General features: G+C 41.4%; 1 protein-coding gene across 4 annotated transcripts in view; it reads right to left on the bottom strand.

Annotated features, from left to right (window-relative positions):
* kcnh5b (potassium voltage-gated channel, subfamily H (eag-related), member 5b) overlaps positions 1-14,226 on the bottom strand; it is a 119,345-nt gene that overhangs the window by 18,484 nt on the left and 86,635 nt on the right. For all 4 annotated transcript variants that reach the window (XM_020611583.1, XM_020611584.1, XM_020611580.1 and 1 more), the window contains one exon: positions 10,760-10,956. In XM_020611583.1, coding sequence (XP_020467239.1) covers positions 10,760-10,956 — 197 coding nt within the window. The remainder of the gene's footprint in view (positions 1-10,759; positions 10,957-14,226) is intronic.

The raw sequence follows: 14,226 nt of genomic DNA, 5'->3' as shown, positions 1-14,226 counted from the left end.
CTGTTACAGGAATTGTTCACCACTGACAGTGACACAGTCTGCATCGGTCAGGAAGGATGATGGGTCACTCTGACTGGGACAGTACTGGGATGCCTTAGTCAACCATTCATACCTTTTCATTTAAACCATGACCACAACTACACCTTAACCTATTATGTTAACAGTGACAATGGAAACCAACTAACCAGGCAGCTCTTATGCCCACACCTCACAGACGATGACCACAGCAACATCAGATCAGAAAACATTTTTGTAATGGTTTCAGACAAACGCTGACCTCTGCTGATACGGCTACCGGATCACAAAGGGCCAATGCAGGTCACTGTGGAAGAGTTAAAACAACACACAGCAGTGGAGCTGCAAATATTTTGCTCAGAAACAAAGTGAAGGGAGAGTAGACTTAGATTCATCAGCTGAATGATGATGTTGCTCTGTAGTGAGCTAAATATATATTTAAAAAATATTCATTGACCTATTGTATATTTATGACAGCAGGTTTAATATCCATGCTAGTAGCACCAAAGACATACCTGCTCATTACCCATGTGTCTGTAGCATTTCCTTTGCTGCTCCAACACTTTCACCATGATTATAAACTTTATGACAGTGATATATAGAAATTGTATTTTTCACACTGGAGAAAATGTTCAGCAAAAATTGTCCAAAAGGGAAAAGCACAATGCATGATGAAGTGAGGCGAGTGAGGAAATGAGGGCTGTGTACCACAGGATCACACAAAGTGAGAGAGCATGAATTCTGCCTCCTTATCTACCAAACTGCAAAGCATCATGGGTTATGATTCCTTCCAGCCTGTTTCTCTGTTTCCTTAGCTGATGTCTCTGTGCCATCGACAAGGAAATCAGTCTCTGTTTTACCGCTGCTGGTTTGTTGGCTATGCAGAGCTGCTCATTCATCACTGAAACTGTCCTGCAGGAAGTGGCCGTGTGAATGTGGTGAGAGAGCGCCGTGCAGGAATGACGGAGGAGCGTGACTGGTTTGTATAGCAGGTCACATGCAGATAAGCCAGCAAACACAACCTGATACACACCAACTCTGCACACGGGGGCTGAGCTGGTTTTACCTCATTCAAACCAACACGATTGTCAAAATAAAAAAATATGATTTTCTGTAAACTGACAGAATAAATTACCTTTCTACTGTTTAGCCAAGAACAAATGTTAAACCTCAACAAGGACATGAAGCCTTAAGAAAGGTTTGCTTTAAAAACAGGTTTCAGTGTTTAATTGTATTTAAAAGCAATTATTAAATGTATCTATTAAATACTAGATCCTCAAAGGGTTTAGTTTAAAGATGTCAGTGTATAAAAGCTTTGTTTTTAACTCGCTGAATTTGGAAAATGGGCTCAGCAGACAAAAGTCAAAAGAAGACCTGAGACACGGGCGGTCCCTCGACTATAAGCACAATGATTTTCTAGGCCTCTGCCCTTCACAAAATCAATGGTGGCAAAAAAAATATGTGACCAAACTTCAGTCCTGATGAAACTGAGCACAAGAGAAAAAAGACATTAACAAAAGGCTCAGTCGTAGCTGTGACAGCAGAGGTCACATAAGGTCATGAAGCTGACATATAAAGTCTATAAACAGAATAAATACAGAAAATCGATGAGCACAAAACTTTTAAATGGAATCTAATATCTATTTAGAATCAAATGAAACACTTTCCTCTTCTGGCAAACAGGGACACTGGGGCATCACACCTGGAGAATGTTAACACAGTCAAAGACAGAATCAGGTGGGTAAAGGTATTTACAGCCTGTTGACGGGAGTCTGTTCTCCCCAGAAAGGATAACACTGGTTGCTTCACTGCCTAAAAAAACCTCTTGAATGTTTCACTAACAGCCAGTGACCATGTGAATGATTATTCTTGTCTGTAAGAAGGAAAAACTGAAGTAGCTTGAAGATGTGGGGGTGAACAAAGCATGTCACCCTGATAAAGAAGATCACCGTCTTTCTCCGACGGTTGGTGTTGGTTCAACTATTACCACATTCTTCATTTACCCTTAATCAGAACGAATACTTTCGCAAGGCACTGTACCCTCTCTTCCACTGTGAGGCTGATGAGGGAACATGGGACAAATGCAAGTAAAGGACCAGTTCTCCCATTTTAAAATGAGAAAATATTGTGCTCATAATTACATTATACAGAATTAAGAAGAGTAAAAGAGCAAAGAAATTCTTAAGGCTGATTAACAAACCTCACAGTCTCCTGAGGTTTAAACTGTGCTGTCTGCTTCTCCACTGACTGTAAAGGTCTACACAGGTCCAACATTTGGCACCCAACCCAAAACAAACTGAAACCTCCTTAATTAGCTTTCAGAGAAAAAGAGCCCAGATCCAAAACAGAACAGACCTGAACAGAGAGAAGACCAACCCTGACAACAGCACGATGCTCCATCAGCTGCATTTACCCTGCACCTCAGCTCACACACTCACCTCTGTTCTATTTTAACGGCAACAATGCACCATGTGATCGAAGCTAATAGTCGAGTATTTCCTCTACTGACACACAGACCTGAGACCAGCTGTAAAACCCAAACCCAGTCTGACTAAATATCCAGCTGGTGAAAGCAGGTGTACTAGCGAGCTAACCACAGATAATACCCTGGTAGATACTTTCACAGTCCCATGATGGTATAGAGGCATTTTTCTATCATGATATCGTGAAATGACAAATAAATATGGCTACATCCCTCATCATATCTAAAGTTTAGTGAATTAGTGTCTTGCAGTCAGTTAACGCCATTGGTTTTATCAATTAAAAACTTAAGACAACAGTGAACTAGTTATTCAAGTTAAGTCAATTAGCTTTTTTAAAAGGAAGGGAAGGGAACTTGTATCTGAGGTTTACAGCTGATTTACAGTGGAACGAAGTGGGCCTGTGAAGACCTCAGACTGACTGAGGCTCCTCTCACAGTAGAACTGCTGCCTTTGGTCATGTGACCTGTCCTGTCCGATGTAGGGGTCACTGTGCCAGGTGAAGGTGAGTAATACTCCTGGTGTTGGTGCAGGAAGTTTAATCCTGGATGCCTGAGGAGAAACTTTGTGTTGGTGCACTCAGTCCTATCCTTGATTAAATTCTTTTTGTTGTGTTGTAGTTCTTTGTTGCACACAAACTCTCACAAACCACCAGCAGTCAGAGTGAGGAACAGATGCTCGACTAGCTCACACAGCAATAGGCGGAGTGAATAAAAGGATTCAAACTGGACCGCAGGCCTGCACGTGTTGGACCCGACTGTTGACTACTGTCCCGCATCGATGAGAAAATGAAATAACAATAAGAGCGAGTGACGGGAAGTGGTGGCGAGAGAGGAATGGTACAGCTCTGTTCGGGCAGACAAAGCTGCTGGTATCATAGAGCATCTAAAAATAGAGATGGAAGGAGAGAGACTGCTGGCCAGGAAACTGGACTTACATCAGCTTATTTTGAGGAACTCCATGGTCTAATGAGTGTGAGGTGAACGCACACACAGCCTCACTCTTAACTGCTGTGACTACTGAAGATCAACTGCATCCTTAACTCCTTCACAGAGGAATGGGTCAGTAGTCAGTACTCACGAAAACTATGTTTACATGCTTATAAATCCCCTTCAGGAGTCTGTTACAGCACACCTCCATTTCCACAACACGCAAAAAAGCACAGATTGGATATAAAAGACCACAGAGAGCTCAGTGCACCGTGACTTAACAACTGACACTGGAGTGTATCTGTACTGGTGCTGCAGTTCAGTCCATTGATTCCTTTACTGAAATTGATTTATACAAATGAGTATTGTAGTTTTAAAATACTGAATGTATACAGTACAATGGGTAACTGAGAAATACTACAGTGTAGTCATGAAATTAAATTAACAATTACCAAAGAAAGAATGTAATTAAGGTTCTGGCTTTCAGCTTTAATTCACCAGAGTAGGACTCGGCTCTTTGTGCACAGGGTCGTGCATGCTGCCGAGGTACAGTAATGTTGGGTTCTAGTCCACATTAACTTGGAGCATCTGTTTTTGAAATCCGTGTAGGTTTGATGGTACTTTATCATTCACTTCAACTGCAGCTCAACCCAAGTACATCTGAACCTCATACACAACAGCTAAGGCTAATAAAAGCTTAACCAAGTGTGACAACATGGGTCTGAGCCGAGCTGATAAACTGGTTCTAGGATGTCCTAAAACGGTCACAGTCACGAGGATAAAACCTTTACCCACCAGTGGTAAAGATCCATGGCTGTGCCCAGACCACAGCCCTGCACGAATTCTTGGTCTGGTGGTGCAGTGGTGGTGCCAACACAGAGGGCTTTGGCAAAACAACACAGCGTCGTCTGGCATTAAAAAAAGTTGCACCAGGATCAACTTTTGCTGCAGCACAACGTCGTCTGGCAAGGGACTGCAATGACCAGTAAAATGCAGGTACTGTAAATAGTTAAGTTCCCCACAGCTGTAGAGTTGCAAAGCACTGGAAGTGTTTTGTGTCTGATAAACATCTAAAAGTTCATCTGTGGCTCAGACTTGTTTGTTGTTGTTTAGTCTTCACAGCTGACTTGTGTAAAAGTCACAGACTACAAGAGGTAGCAGCAGATGAGAACAAGCTGAAGTCACTTCCAGAAGGACAACTAATCATCACCAACAGTGAGAAGTGTGTAACTGTTTCCACAGCCTGTGGACACCTGCTATGTTAGCCTGCAGCTTCTGTTCAGCCTTCTTTCAGGAGAAGCCAGTTCGCCTGGAGTCACATTCTACAGCTCTATTTTTAGTCCTGAAGAGTTGTAGGGAACCTTGCTGCCAAACAAGGCTTTAGCCCAATTTACACTGCACCACTACGAAGCGACAGCCACAAACTGCATCAACTTGGATTAACATAGAACATCTGAGTGGAAGTGTAACACATACAAATATAGAAACAACAGTTACTGAAATCTGAAATGCCTGATTTGAGCTTCTTTTCTGTGACGGAGCAAGTAATGTCAACATAAAGTAATGTCTACATAATCTGTCTGTTAGCACAATGTCCCTGGAATGAGTGCTTCTGAAATGTTATGAATGAGGAGACATGTCCATCCCTGCACAAACAAAGTACTACCTTTCTTTCTGCTTGCCCTTAAGAGTCACTGTACACACATTTTACTAAGGTGAGAGAAAACACACGTTGCCACCCAGAGACTTCGCTTTGATGCACAAAGTGTTGCTTGACTGTGCTGTAAGCACGCACACACACACACACACACACTCCCTGTGCACCCACCCGCCTTTACTATCAGTCACATGAATAATCTACCAGAGGGCTGGTGAAAGCCTCCCAGTCTGCAGGCTCCCAGCCTTTAGCCCTGACGTCTGTCCTTCCCAGTGCACAAGCTGTCCTGAAAAGTGCAGCATGTGAAGCCTCCCAGCAGACGCCTCCTCACCAAAAAGCAGATTTCTGAGCCCTGTTTACTTGTTTATTTACTGTAAGTTTCTGAAACTCAGCAGCACAAGGATGAACGCAGCATGATCCTCCTGGTGAGTCTACACCAGGCAGACATTTATCTGCAGATACACTGTGTTGATTCATAACAGTGTCAGGAATTAAGAAAATGGAAATCGTGTGGGTTTTGTTAGTGTGATGACGAGTCAGAGACACTGACAACTAAGGGCCTAGACACAAAACACTTACTGTACACTTTGGGGTGGCTGACTGTGGAAGTCAAGAGGGTCACTGCTCCTGGTAGTATCACGGGTGTGTGAATGTTGGGCGAACAGGCAAACAGTGTAAAGTGCTGTCAGTGCATAGAAGAGCGCTAGATACTGTAAGGTTAAGTCTATTTACAAGTTTGTTTTCATGGATCATGGTTTCTTCTTTGGTTTTGCTTATGAAATGACAATGGCAGGAAACGATGAATAATATTTTGCTATTGCTGCCCCAGGGTTTCCACTCATGTTCTGGCCGATGTAAACAGAAAGACAGTGTCGCCATAAAAACAAGTTAGCAGCCTTTTTGTTTACAGATGTTTAAAGGAACAAGGAAACACAGCGAAGTGTCCAATCACCAACTGATTTGTTCATGGTCTGAGTATTTTTTCCATCAAAAACTTGAAATGACCAATGACCAACTTCAGGGAGTGCAGCCACTATAAATAACACCCAATATTTATTACCTAGCTTTGCTACTCGGCCTTTTTGCATCCTAATGTATCCTTTGGGAGTGAGACTGCAGACTTGGCTGTAAATCACTCAGTAGTACTGAGCTTCTGGCTGAATGTCTAGACTGGACCGGTGTGACTGACATAAACAACTGATTCTCCATGCTGCACTTTCCAATTACATCTATGACAGAAGCACAACTGTGTGCACTGAAAATGTTGTGTCTGAGGAAGTGACACATGTAAACAAACCTTGTACAGATACCAATTCTATTTAACGCAGTGTGCCTGCCTGCCAGGGCCCTGAGGATACATGAGGGTGCACTGTGTGGGCATGATGAGCCCTGAACAGCACGGAGACATGATTACTAAATGCTCTTTCTCACATACAAACAAGCATTTTGCAGCATAGAGGGAAACAAGTAAGAAAGTCAGGATGCAAGGAAGGAAGCGGTTCACATTAAATCATGAGTCGGACAGTGAGACTGAGAACATGCTGAAGAGGGAATGTGGTGGGAAGCGCTTATGGATGCACACAAGTATCCAATATTGCATATTGTGGTCTCCTCGGGTCCCACAGGTCCCGTCTAAGCTCTTGCTACAAATAGTTTATCTGCATCACGGTGGCACTCTAGCAGCTGTCACACACCCCGGTGACCAAAGAGCTCCTAGACATCAGTAACCTTAAAGATATAGTACAATGCTCATGTGAGACACGGAGTGAAAAACACAAAGTTCTGTCGTACCTTCCAGCTTCTACTTAATGCTCCTTACTCAGATCGTGGTATAAGATTGTATGTTTTCATATTCTGCAAGAAAAGTCATGTGTACTGTATTTTAAATATAAAAGTTGGGTAACTCAACCAGTACTAGAGTAAGTGAAGCAGTGTACTGTGAAAGCTAAAGTCGCACCTATTACAGCAGGAGTAAACTGTATCACACAAGGATATTCTACAACACAGTTTGGTAATTTGTTATTGCTAAACAGCAGATGTATTTGCAGTAAGCTGTTGGCCTGAAAATGTTAACGTGAGGCAAATACCATGATGCATGTTACGGTGAATGTCTTGATACGCGTACGGAGTTTAATGTTAAATGCATATGATCAAGAAATGGAGAAGTTATGTAAGAACAAAAGATTAGATCCATCTGGTAACGGTAAATGGTCTTAAACTTGTATAGCGCTTGTTTAAAGGTATCTTTGTGAATCACAACACATTCTTTTGAATCAAGTGGAGTCGCCAACACGTTATGAAGGGCGATTATGTTTAAGCCAAAAACAACTATTTCACCGTAATGGAGCTTTACTTTTTAACCCACTTTAAGGCTTCACTTGGCAGAATTGTGTGTGAACCTCTGCCGTGTAATCAGCAAATTACACACTGGGGATGCAATGAAAAATGAGCAACTTATCCTCTTTAACTGAGATGTATTGCCTTCCAAAATAAATCTTTTAACTTAACCTAAAGTTGTGTGAGTAGCTGATGAAGCCAGTCTATCGAATCTCAGTCGGGCAAAAATATTCCACCAGCTCTTTTATGAAAACAGAAACACAGCCACACATTCTCTACACTTACTGTTAAAACTGCTTCTCTTCTTTAGAGAAACTAACCTGTAATAATTAGACAGCATATAATTATTCTAGGCACATTTAATGTGTGAATTCATTGGAAAGTTCTATGATATTTGGAGCAAATTACAAGAGAAATGGAGACAATTCAATGTGTGCGCTAGCAGTTTATTAATCCCACTGTTCTCATAACCTACAGTGTTTTAATCAGTGCACAGCAGGTTATGAAGATGCAAAAATGTGAAAATGTCAAAATGTTGTCTCTGTTTTTATTGTAGTTATTATGTGAATGAACACATTGTTTGGGTTAAATCCCATCAGACAAACAGGGCAGACATAAAGCATTTATGTCTGAGGACCAGGTTTTCCAGTTCAAATTGTTATTGCTTGGTTTCACCTGGGACAACAACTTCATGAAGTGGCCAAACACAGTGACAAAGCAACATCTAGTCTGTAACCAGATACCTGGAGCTGGAGCCAAACTAAGCCTGTGTGCACAGAGAGTAGCTATAAGTGCAGGGCTCGATACACAGCCATCACTTCTTTCAGACATGCACAGATATCTGCTGCCTGCATTAAAAGAATTTCCTTTAGAAGAGTGCAATCAATATTTCAATTAATATCCGTTGTTACTGAAGCGATGGAGCAGGTCAACGTCCACCCTGAATCACGTCTGAGAGACAACAACAACTTCAGAGTAAACATATTTTCCACACATACTATTGTGCTGCATAACCATGTAAAAATACCTGATTAAAATAAAAACTGCAAATTAAGGAACAACTACCTAATATGAATGTACATTTTCACATTTTGTAAACAAACAGGCGTCAATAAATTAGAGCCTAAAAGTATTTAAAAAACACACACACATACACAATATGAAAACTGCGGCTGAGAGCAGAGGGCGCCTGCTAGGACGTCAGGGTACCGGACATAATGAGGCTGCCAGCACTGTGTCTATTATTTACTGTGTTCCAGGCACGCTGAGAAAAAGACGTATTGAGCCGAGGGAATAACAAAGCATGAAAAACAACTAAAGAGCAAGTAAACAACGGCAAACTCATTATAAGAGAAAAGCAGAAGACGGGAAGTGTAAAGGTGAGTACGGGATGTGTGTACTTCTAATGTTTTCATAAAGAAATAAAACCTACAGTATCGCTACATTGTACAGGACACGTTCATGTATGTAGCAGAAAACTCATTCAGGAGAACAGTAAACAAACACTTAAATGATCTGCTATAACTTATTTTCCTCCCAGTTAATTATTATGATCACCATCTTTACTGAACAGAAAATAAATTGTCTTACCTGAGAAACTGTCAAAAATAATATTTTTCTTGAACTAGAGTGTTTTATTTTTGATTCAATGCCAAGAGTTTATGAGATTCAAGAAACACCTTCAGAATTTGGGTGAGTGTTGTCAAATGACAGGGTTAAACGGTCAGCATATATCAATTTCACAAGTTGGCTGAAGATTCATCTCTGTCATGAGCTGCCACCCGCACCTTTTTTTTTTAACAGCTATAACTGTAGCCGAACCTGCCCTGTAATTTAATTTTATTTTGCCTCCCTTCGACCTGCTATTATCAGATTTTGTAACCATTTAGAGAGCAGCGTTGTTAGTACTTAATGTTTGTGTAGTTCCTCAGTTGACTGGGAGTCAGTTGTTAACTAAACTGACATTTGTTGTTTGTTTGTGTCCAGATTCTCCACTGTTCATGAATAATAATAATCTGCTCCTGCTGCTCACTCTTTCTGTTCTCCCTTTTACATATTCTATTCATTAGTCTGTCTCAGATAAACATGTCCATTTTCATCCTCTTTTTATTAACCGTTCATTATGACTTTGTGCCCTACTTACTTGTCTCTTGACTCTTGACTTGCGTTGATCTTTCTTTTTCTTTTCATGAGCTTTAGATGTACCTTCAGGAACATTGGATGCAATAGACTGAATATGATGAGAGAGAGCAAAGAAGCATTAGTCAGATATAATGTAGTAGCATTTTTATATAATTTAGAAATGTTTTTAAAGCAGTGTGATTGATTAGTCTGTCACTGCTTACAGCAGTTTTTTTTAATTGAAACTAAAATCTGCTTTTTAAAGTAGCAGAAACCTCATCAGATCCTCCCTTCCTGCTATATTGGTGATAACTAGTAAAGTGTCAGTTTATGTTTGGGTTGTGTATTGGTGTTTAGGGAATCCCCTGCATATTGAGGGCTCCCTCTCTTGTGTATTGTGACTTTTCCCTGATCGTGAACACGGGGAGAAAGCATTGCCAAGAGATGCAGCCTGCATTTTTGTGGAATACCTATGGGTTTTCTACATAGAGAGGTCATAACACACTGACTGCCAGAGACCATTGGTCCATGAAGAGCTTTGTGAAAGGATAAGAGATCTACCTACACACCACAGTACTGAGTGATTTGTATAAAATCTTTTGTTCTGTTACTGTGTATGTGGGCTAACAGAGCTCTGACTGTGAATGTGGGCTAACACAGCTCTAACTGTGTATGCGGGCTAACAGAGCTCTAACTAACTGTCTAACAGAGCTCTAACTAACTGTCTAACTGTGTATGTGGGCTAACACAGCTCTAACTGTGTATGTGGGCTAACACAGCTCTAACTAACTGTGTATGTGGGCTAACAGAGCTTTAACTAACTGTGTATATGGGCTAACAGAGCTCTAACTACCTGTGTATGTGGGCTAACACAGCTCTAACTAACTGTGAATGTGGGCTAACAGAGCTCTAACTGTGTATGTGGGCTAACACAGCTCTAACTGTGTATGTGGGCTAACACAGAAAAGGGCCTGAGAGAAGCCTGATAACTCTTTAAGCATTTAATCCTCTCACACAGAAGACAGCTGACAAAGACATGGCAATCCAGACTGAATATAAACACGGGATGTGTGGAAATGTTTGCAGCTCTGTGGATCAACACGGGTATGCTGGTGTGAGGATGCTAAGGACTGTAGGTACGACTTCATGCAGATATCTAAATAGAATTTAACCCCGCTGTATGGGTGTGGGTGCTGTCTCCAGGAAACTGGGTGTCTTACCCGCTTGCGCAGGTTGCAGGTGAGGATGAGGTTACGGGAGAAGGAGTTGGCGAAGGCTGTGTAAAACTCCAAAACCTTGAGCAGGGCCTCTCTCTTGATGACATGGAGGTCGCAGTATGTTAGCGCCCTGACGTTGGCACACGCATGTGCAAGGGTGGTTTCTTTCCAGAAGACATCACCAAACACGTCACCTTTACCTGACAAGAACAACAAACAAGAGTCTCAGGATGCAGAGAGAAGAACATTCATTTGTTCATACAGGTGACACTTGACTGAGTCTTCCTGACTGAGTTTATTACAAACTCACGTGTAACTTGAACTTGTAGGGCTGAAAATACGACTCCACTAAATGATTAGCTGACTGACATTTTTCAGTATAAACAATGAACATTACTCAATTCCAGCTTATCAGTTGTGAGGACTGTAAACTGAATATCTCTGGGTTCTGGACTGTTGGTCAAACAAGCAGATGTGCAGTTTCATGAAATTGTGACTGACATTTTTAAAAATTTCTGACATTTTATAGACCAGAAGAAAACAACTGGCAAGTTAATCCAAAATGCAAACTGCTTACTGGTGTGTATGCAGCTATGTTAATATAAAGTACTTCAGACACTTCCCACAGAGTTGAAAATGCACCTCGCCACAACATAGCAGTACGTTAGCTGAAGGTTTCCTGACTATTGCAAATACAGTCATAAGAACAAGTCATAGCATTGTTTGCAGTTTCCTGGTTTTCTTCATAAATTGGTCATGAAATGTTATCTGGTCTTCACCAAAGTCAAATTTCAACACAGTATTTCTAAGCTGATAAAACACAAACAGTCCTGATCTTTCACATCTTTATTGTGACAGCACACTGAAACATGCACACTAACAAGAAGGAAGGACAGCTGCATCTTCTGATGTGGAGCAGCACATCACACCGTAGTGGATTAGGAGAAAAAGAGTAATTTAAATTAGATATGAATGAAGTGCAGGATGGTAGTGGTTAGCTGGATGGACACGCTGGTTACAAGCAGTAAAACATGAAACATAAACCACACACTTCTCTCTGGTATCTGTCGTCCTTAGCAACCAGCTGTCGATTTCACAACACAGATGCCAAGCAGATGTAACAGGTACATTTACAGCTATTTCATCAGTTCAAGATCAAATATGATCAGTTGAAAAACAGGACAGACAAAGAAAAGTACATAAAGAGCAGAGTGAACTGTAACATAACTCAAAAAGTGGTGTGACCAAGGTAAAACAAGAGCAAACGGCTTTTGGAGCGAACACTGCGGTGAGGAGAACACGAAAACCTGCCCTCTGGGACCTTCATAACAAAATCCAACTGACATTTAAAACTGTACTCGACTGTTTGCAAGTTTCTTTGTACTTCTTTTCTTTGTTATGTTCAAACAGCAGCTTTTGCTGCTCCTGGTAACAACTAACTACGCAGTGTGCTTCAGTTAATTCCAGAGCTGTCCTCTATTTATTGTATTGCAGAGATCCAGACATATTTCACAGGATCGGCATCGGCCAGAACAGGGTCGGTCCAATTCTGGTCCTTATTTAGAAGAACAGTCTTCTACTGGAGCAGACTCATTTGTGTTTTTGATACGTGTGTGTCACTGCCTGCCTGTCTGCTGGCATATCACTCATGCTTTACGTCTGTAGCCATGAAATTAAGCCTATTTTCAGCTTCAAGTCTATTTTTTCGGAGCTACGTGCATAAACCGCTCCACAGAATCCACCAAAACAATGAAAGCACAGTAGCTCCAACCAGAACGCCACCAAAATGTTGAAATACATCAAGTACAAAGAGTCAAAACACACAATCTATCCTCTGTTACATCAAACCAGCTGAACATGGCAGGTCTATTAAAGTCTGTCTAGTTTTATGCTTTTGTCCAGTGGTGCTATGACAGCCGTCACATTTTGTTAAGGCAGTGTTATCAAATGGTTAAACTGGGATATCTAAACTGGGCGGGTTACACAAACTGTGTGTTCATATATGGAAACAAAGTAGTAGTTATGTCTGCCCTATAATGAATCTGTGGTTCTGAGAGTGCATTGTCCAGCTCGCGGTTATTCTTTTGGTCACATCAAGAATTTAAGATAATAAATGTAATTATTTGATCAAGGAGGTCCTGAAAATATACCTAAATATAAGTATTGGATCAGAGTCGGAACTGGCAGGTAGGATTAGAGGAATCGGATCCATATCTGGGCCAAACACCTGGATCAGGGCATCCCTAGTTAATTCCAAATAAACTGGAAGAGTAAAGTGCATCAAGGAGCACACACACACACACACACACACACACAGAGTCCGTTTTTTGAGTTGCTCGATAACAATCCTCTGTGCTACAAGCCATGAGCAACCTTTGGAGCACACACAGTGTTCCTCAGTTAAATGCAACAGCACCAGTCCTACTACACACAGAAACATGGAGACTGTCAGATCCTCACCATGGACAGAAAGAGAATTCAGCTTTATGTGTCACCATCTGCTCTTGGCAGCGGATCTGAGTTGCTAAATTTATATTTTCAACTCTGCATGTCCCAGACAACAATAAGTTTCCTCTGAGGAAAACTCTTCACAGGATTCCTGTCAGTGTGAGCGCGGGAGGCCTGACATTAAAAGCCTGAATGTGACAGATATGACATGCTTGGCCTCAAGGTCGACAAAGCCCGTGCACCGGGGGCACCACACACCTTAATGGTGATCTGTGCCGTGCACCCTGATTCACAAAGCAGAGCCCATTGTTCTGTTGTGTATGTGATAAATGACCTTATTCAATGTTGTCATGTGCACGTAGAATTGGGCACAAGAGCAGTGTGTGTGTGTTTAAATAAGGAGATACATGAAAATGTGCTTTTAACATAATAGTTAGATTTTACACAACAAACTTATTGCTGTTTTGCAAAAACATAAAAACAAACAAAACTCTTGAGCTTGAAGCACTGACCCTCTCAAAATCCCTTCATTGGTGTCAACCCGCCTGCAACCACCTGGACACTTCACTGATCGGCTGCCAGCAGTAATTCCTCATGCTAATCACCCATAGCAGATGAGCGTGAGCTTACACTTGTGTCTCCTGGGCAACTCTGCGGCTGCTCTGATAATAAAGAGAGGATGAAAATTGATAATTATAAACAGAGTCAAATGTGTCATACGTCATCAAAATGTGCTGAGTGCTACTCGGAGAATCTGATCTGACAGCAGAGCTGGTTTCCCAAGAAAATAAATAAAAAGGATTATAAAAGGCTTTTAACCAGTGAGGCGTACAATACAAACATGAAACCGGTATGAGTAAATAGTATCATAAAAGATATTTCTTAGTAGCAAATGGAAAATAATGGTACTTCTATTCCACTGCTCCCTCAACAGACCCAGTCACACTGAGGTTGTAACAGGCACTGGAAAGTAGAATCTGGCCTAATCAGGACTCAAATCTGAGTCAAACCTGCCACAAGAC

Source organism: Monopterus albus, unplaced genomic scaffold (genome assembly GCF_001952655.1).
Source record: "Monopterus albus unplaced genomic scaffold, M_albus_1.0 scaffold115.1, whole genome shotgun sequence".
NCBI classification, from domain to species: domain Eukaryota; kingdom Metazoa; phylum Chordata; class Actinopteri; order Synbranchiformes; family Synbranchidae; genus Monopterus; species Monopterus albus.
This window is presented reverse-complemented; position numbering and strand designations above follow the sequence as displayed.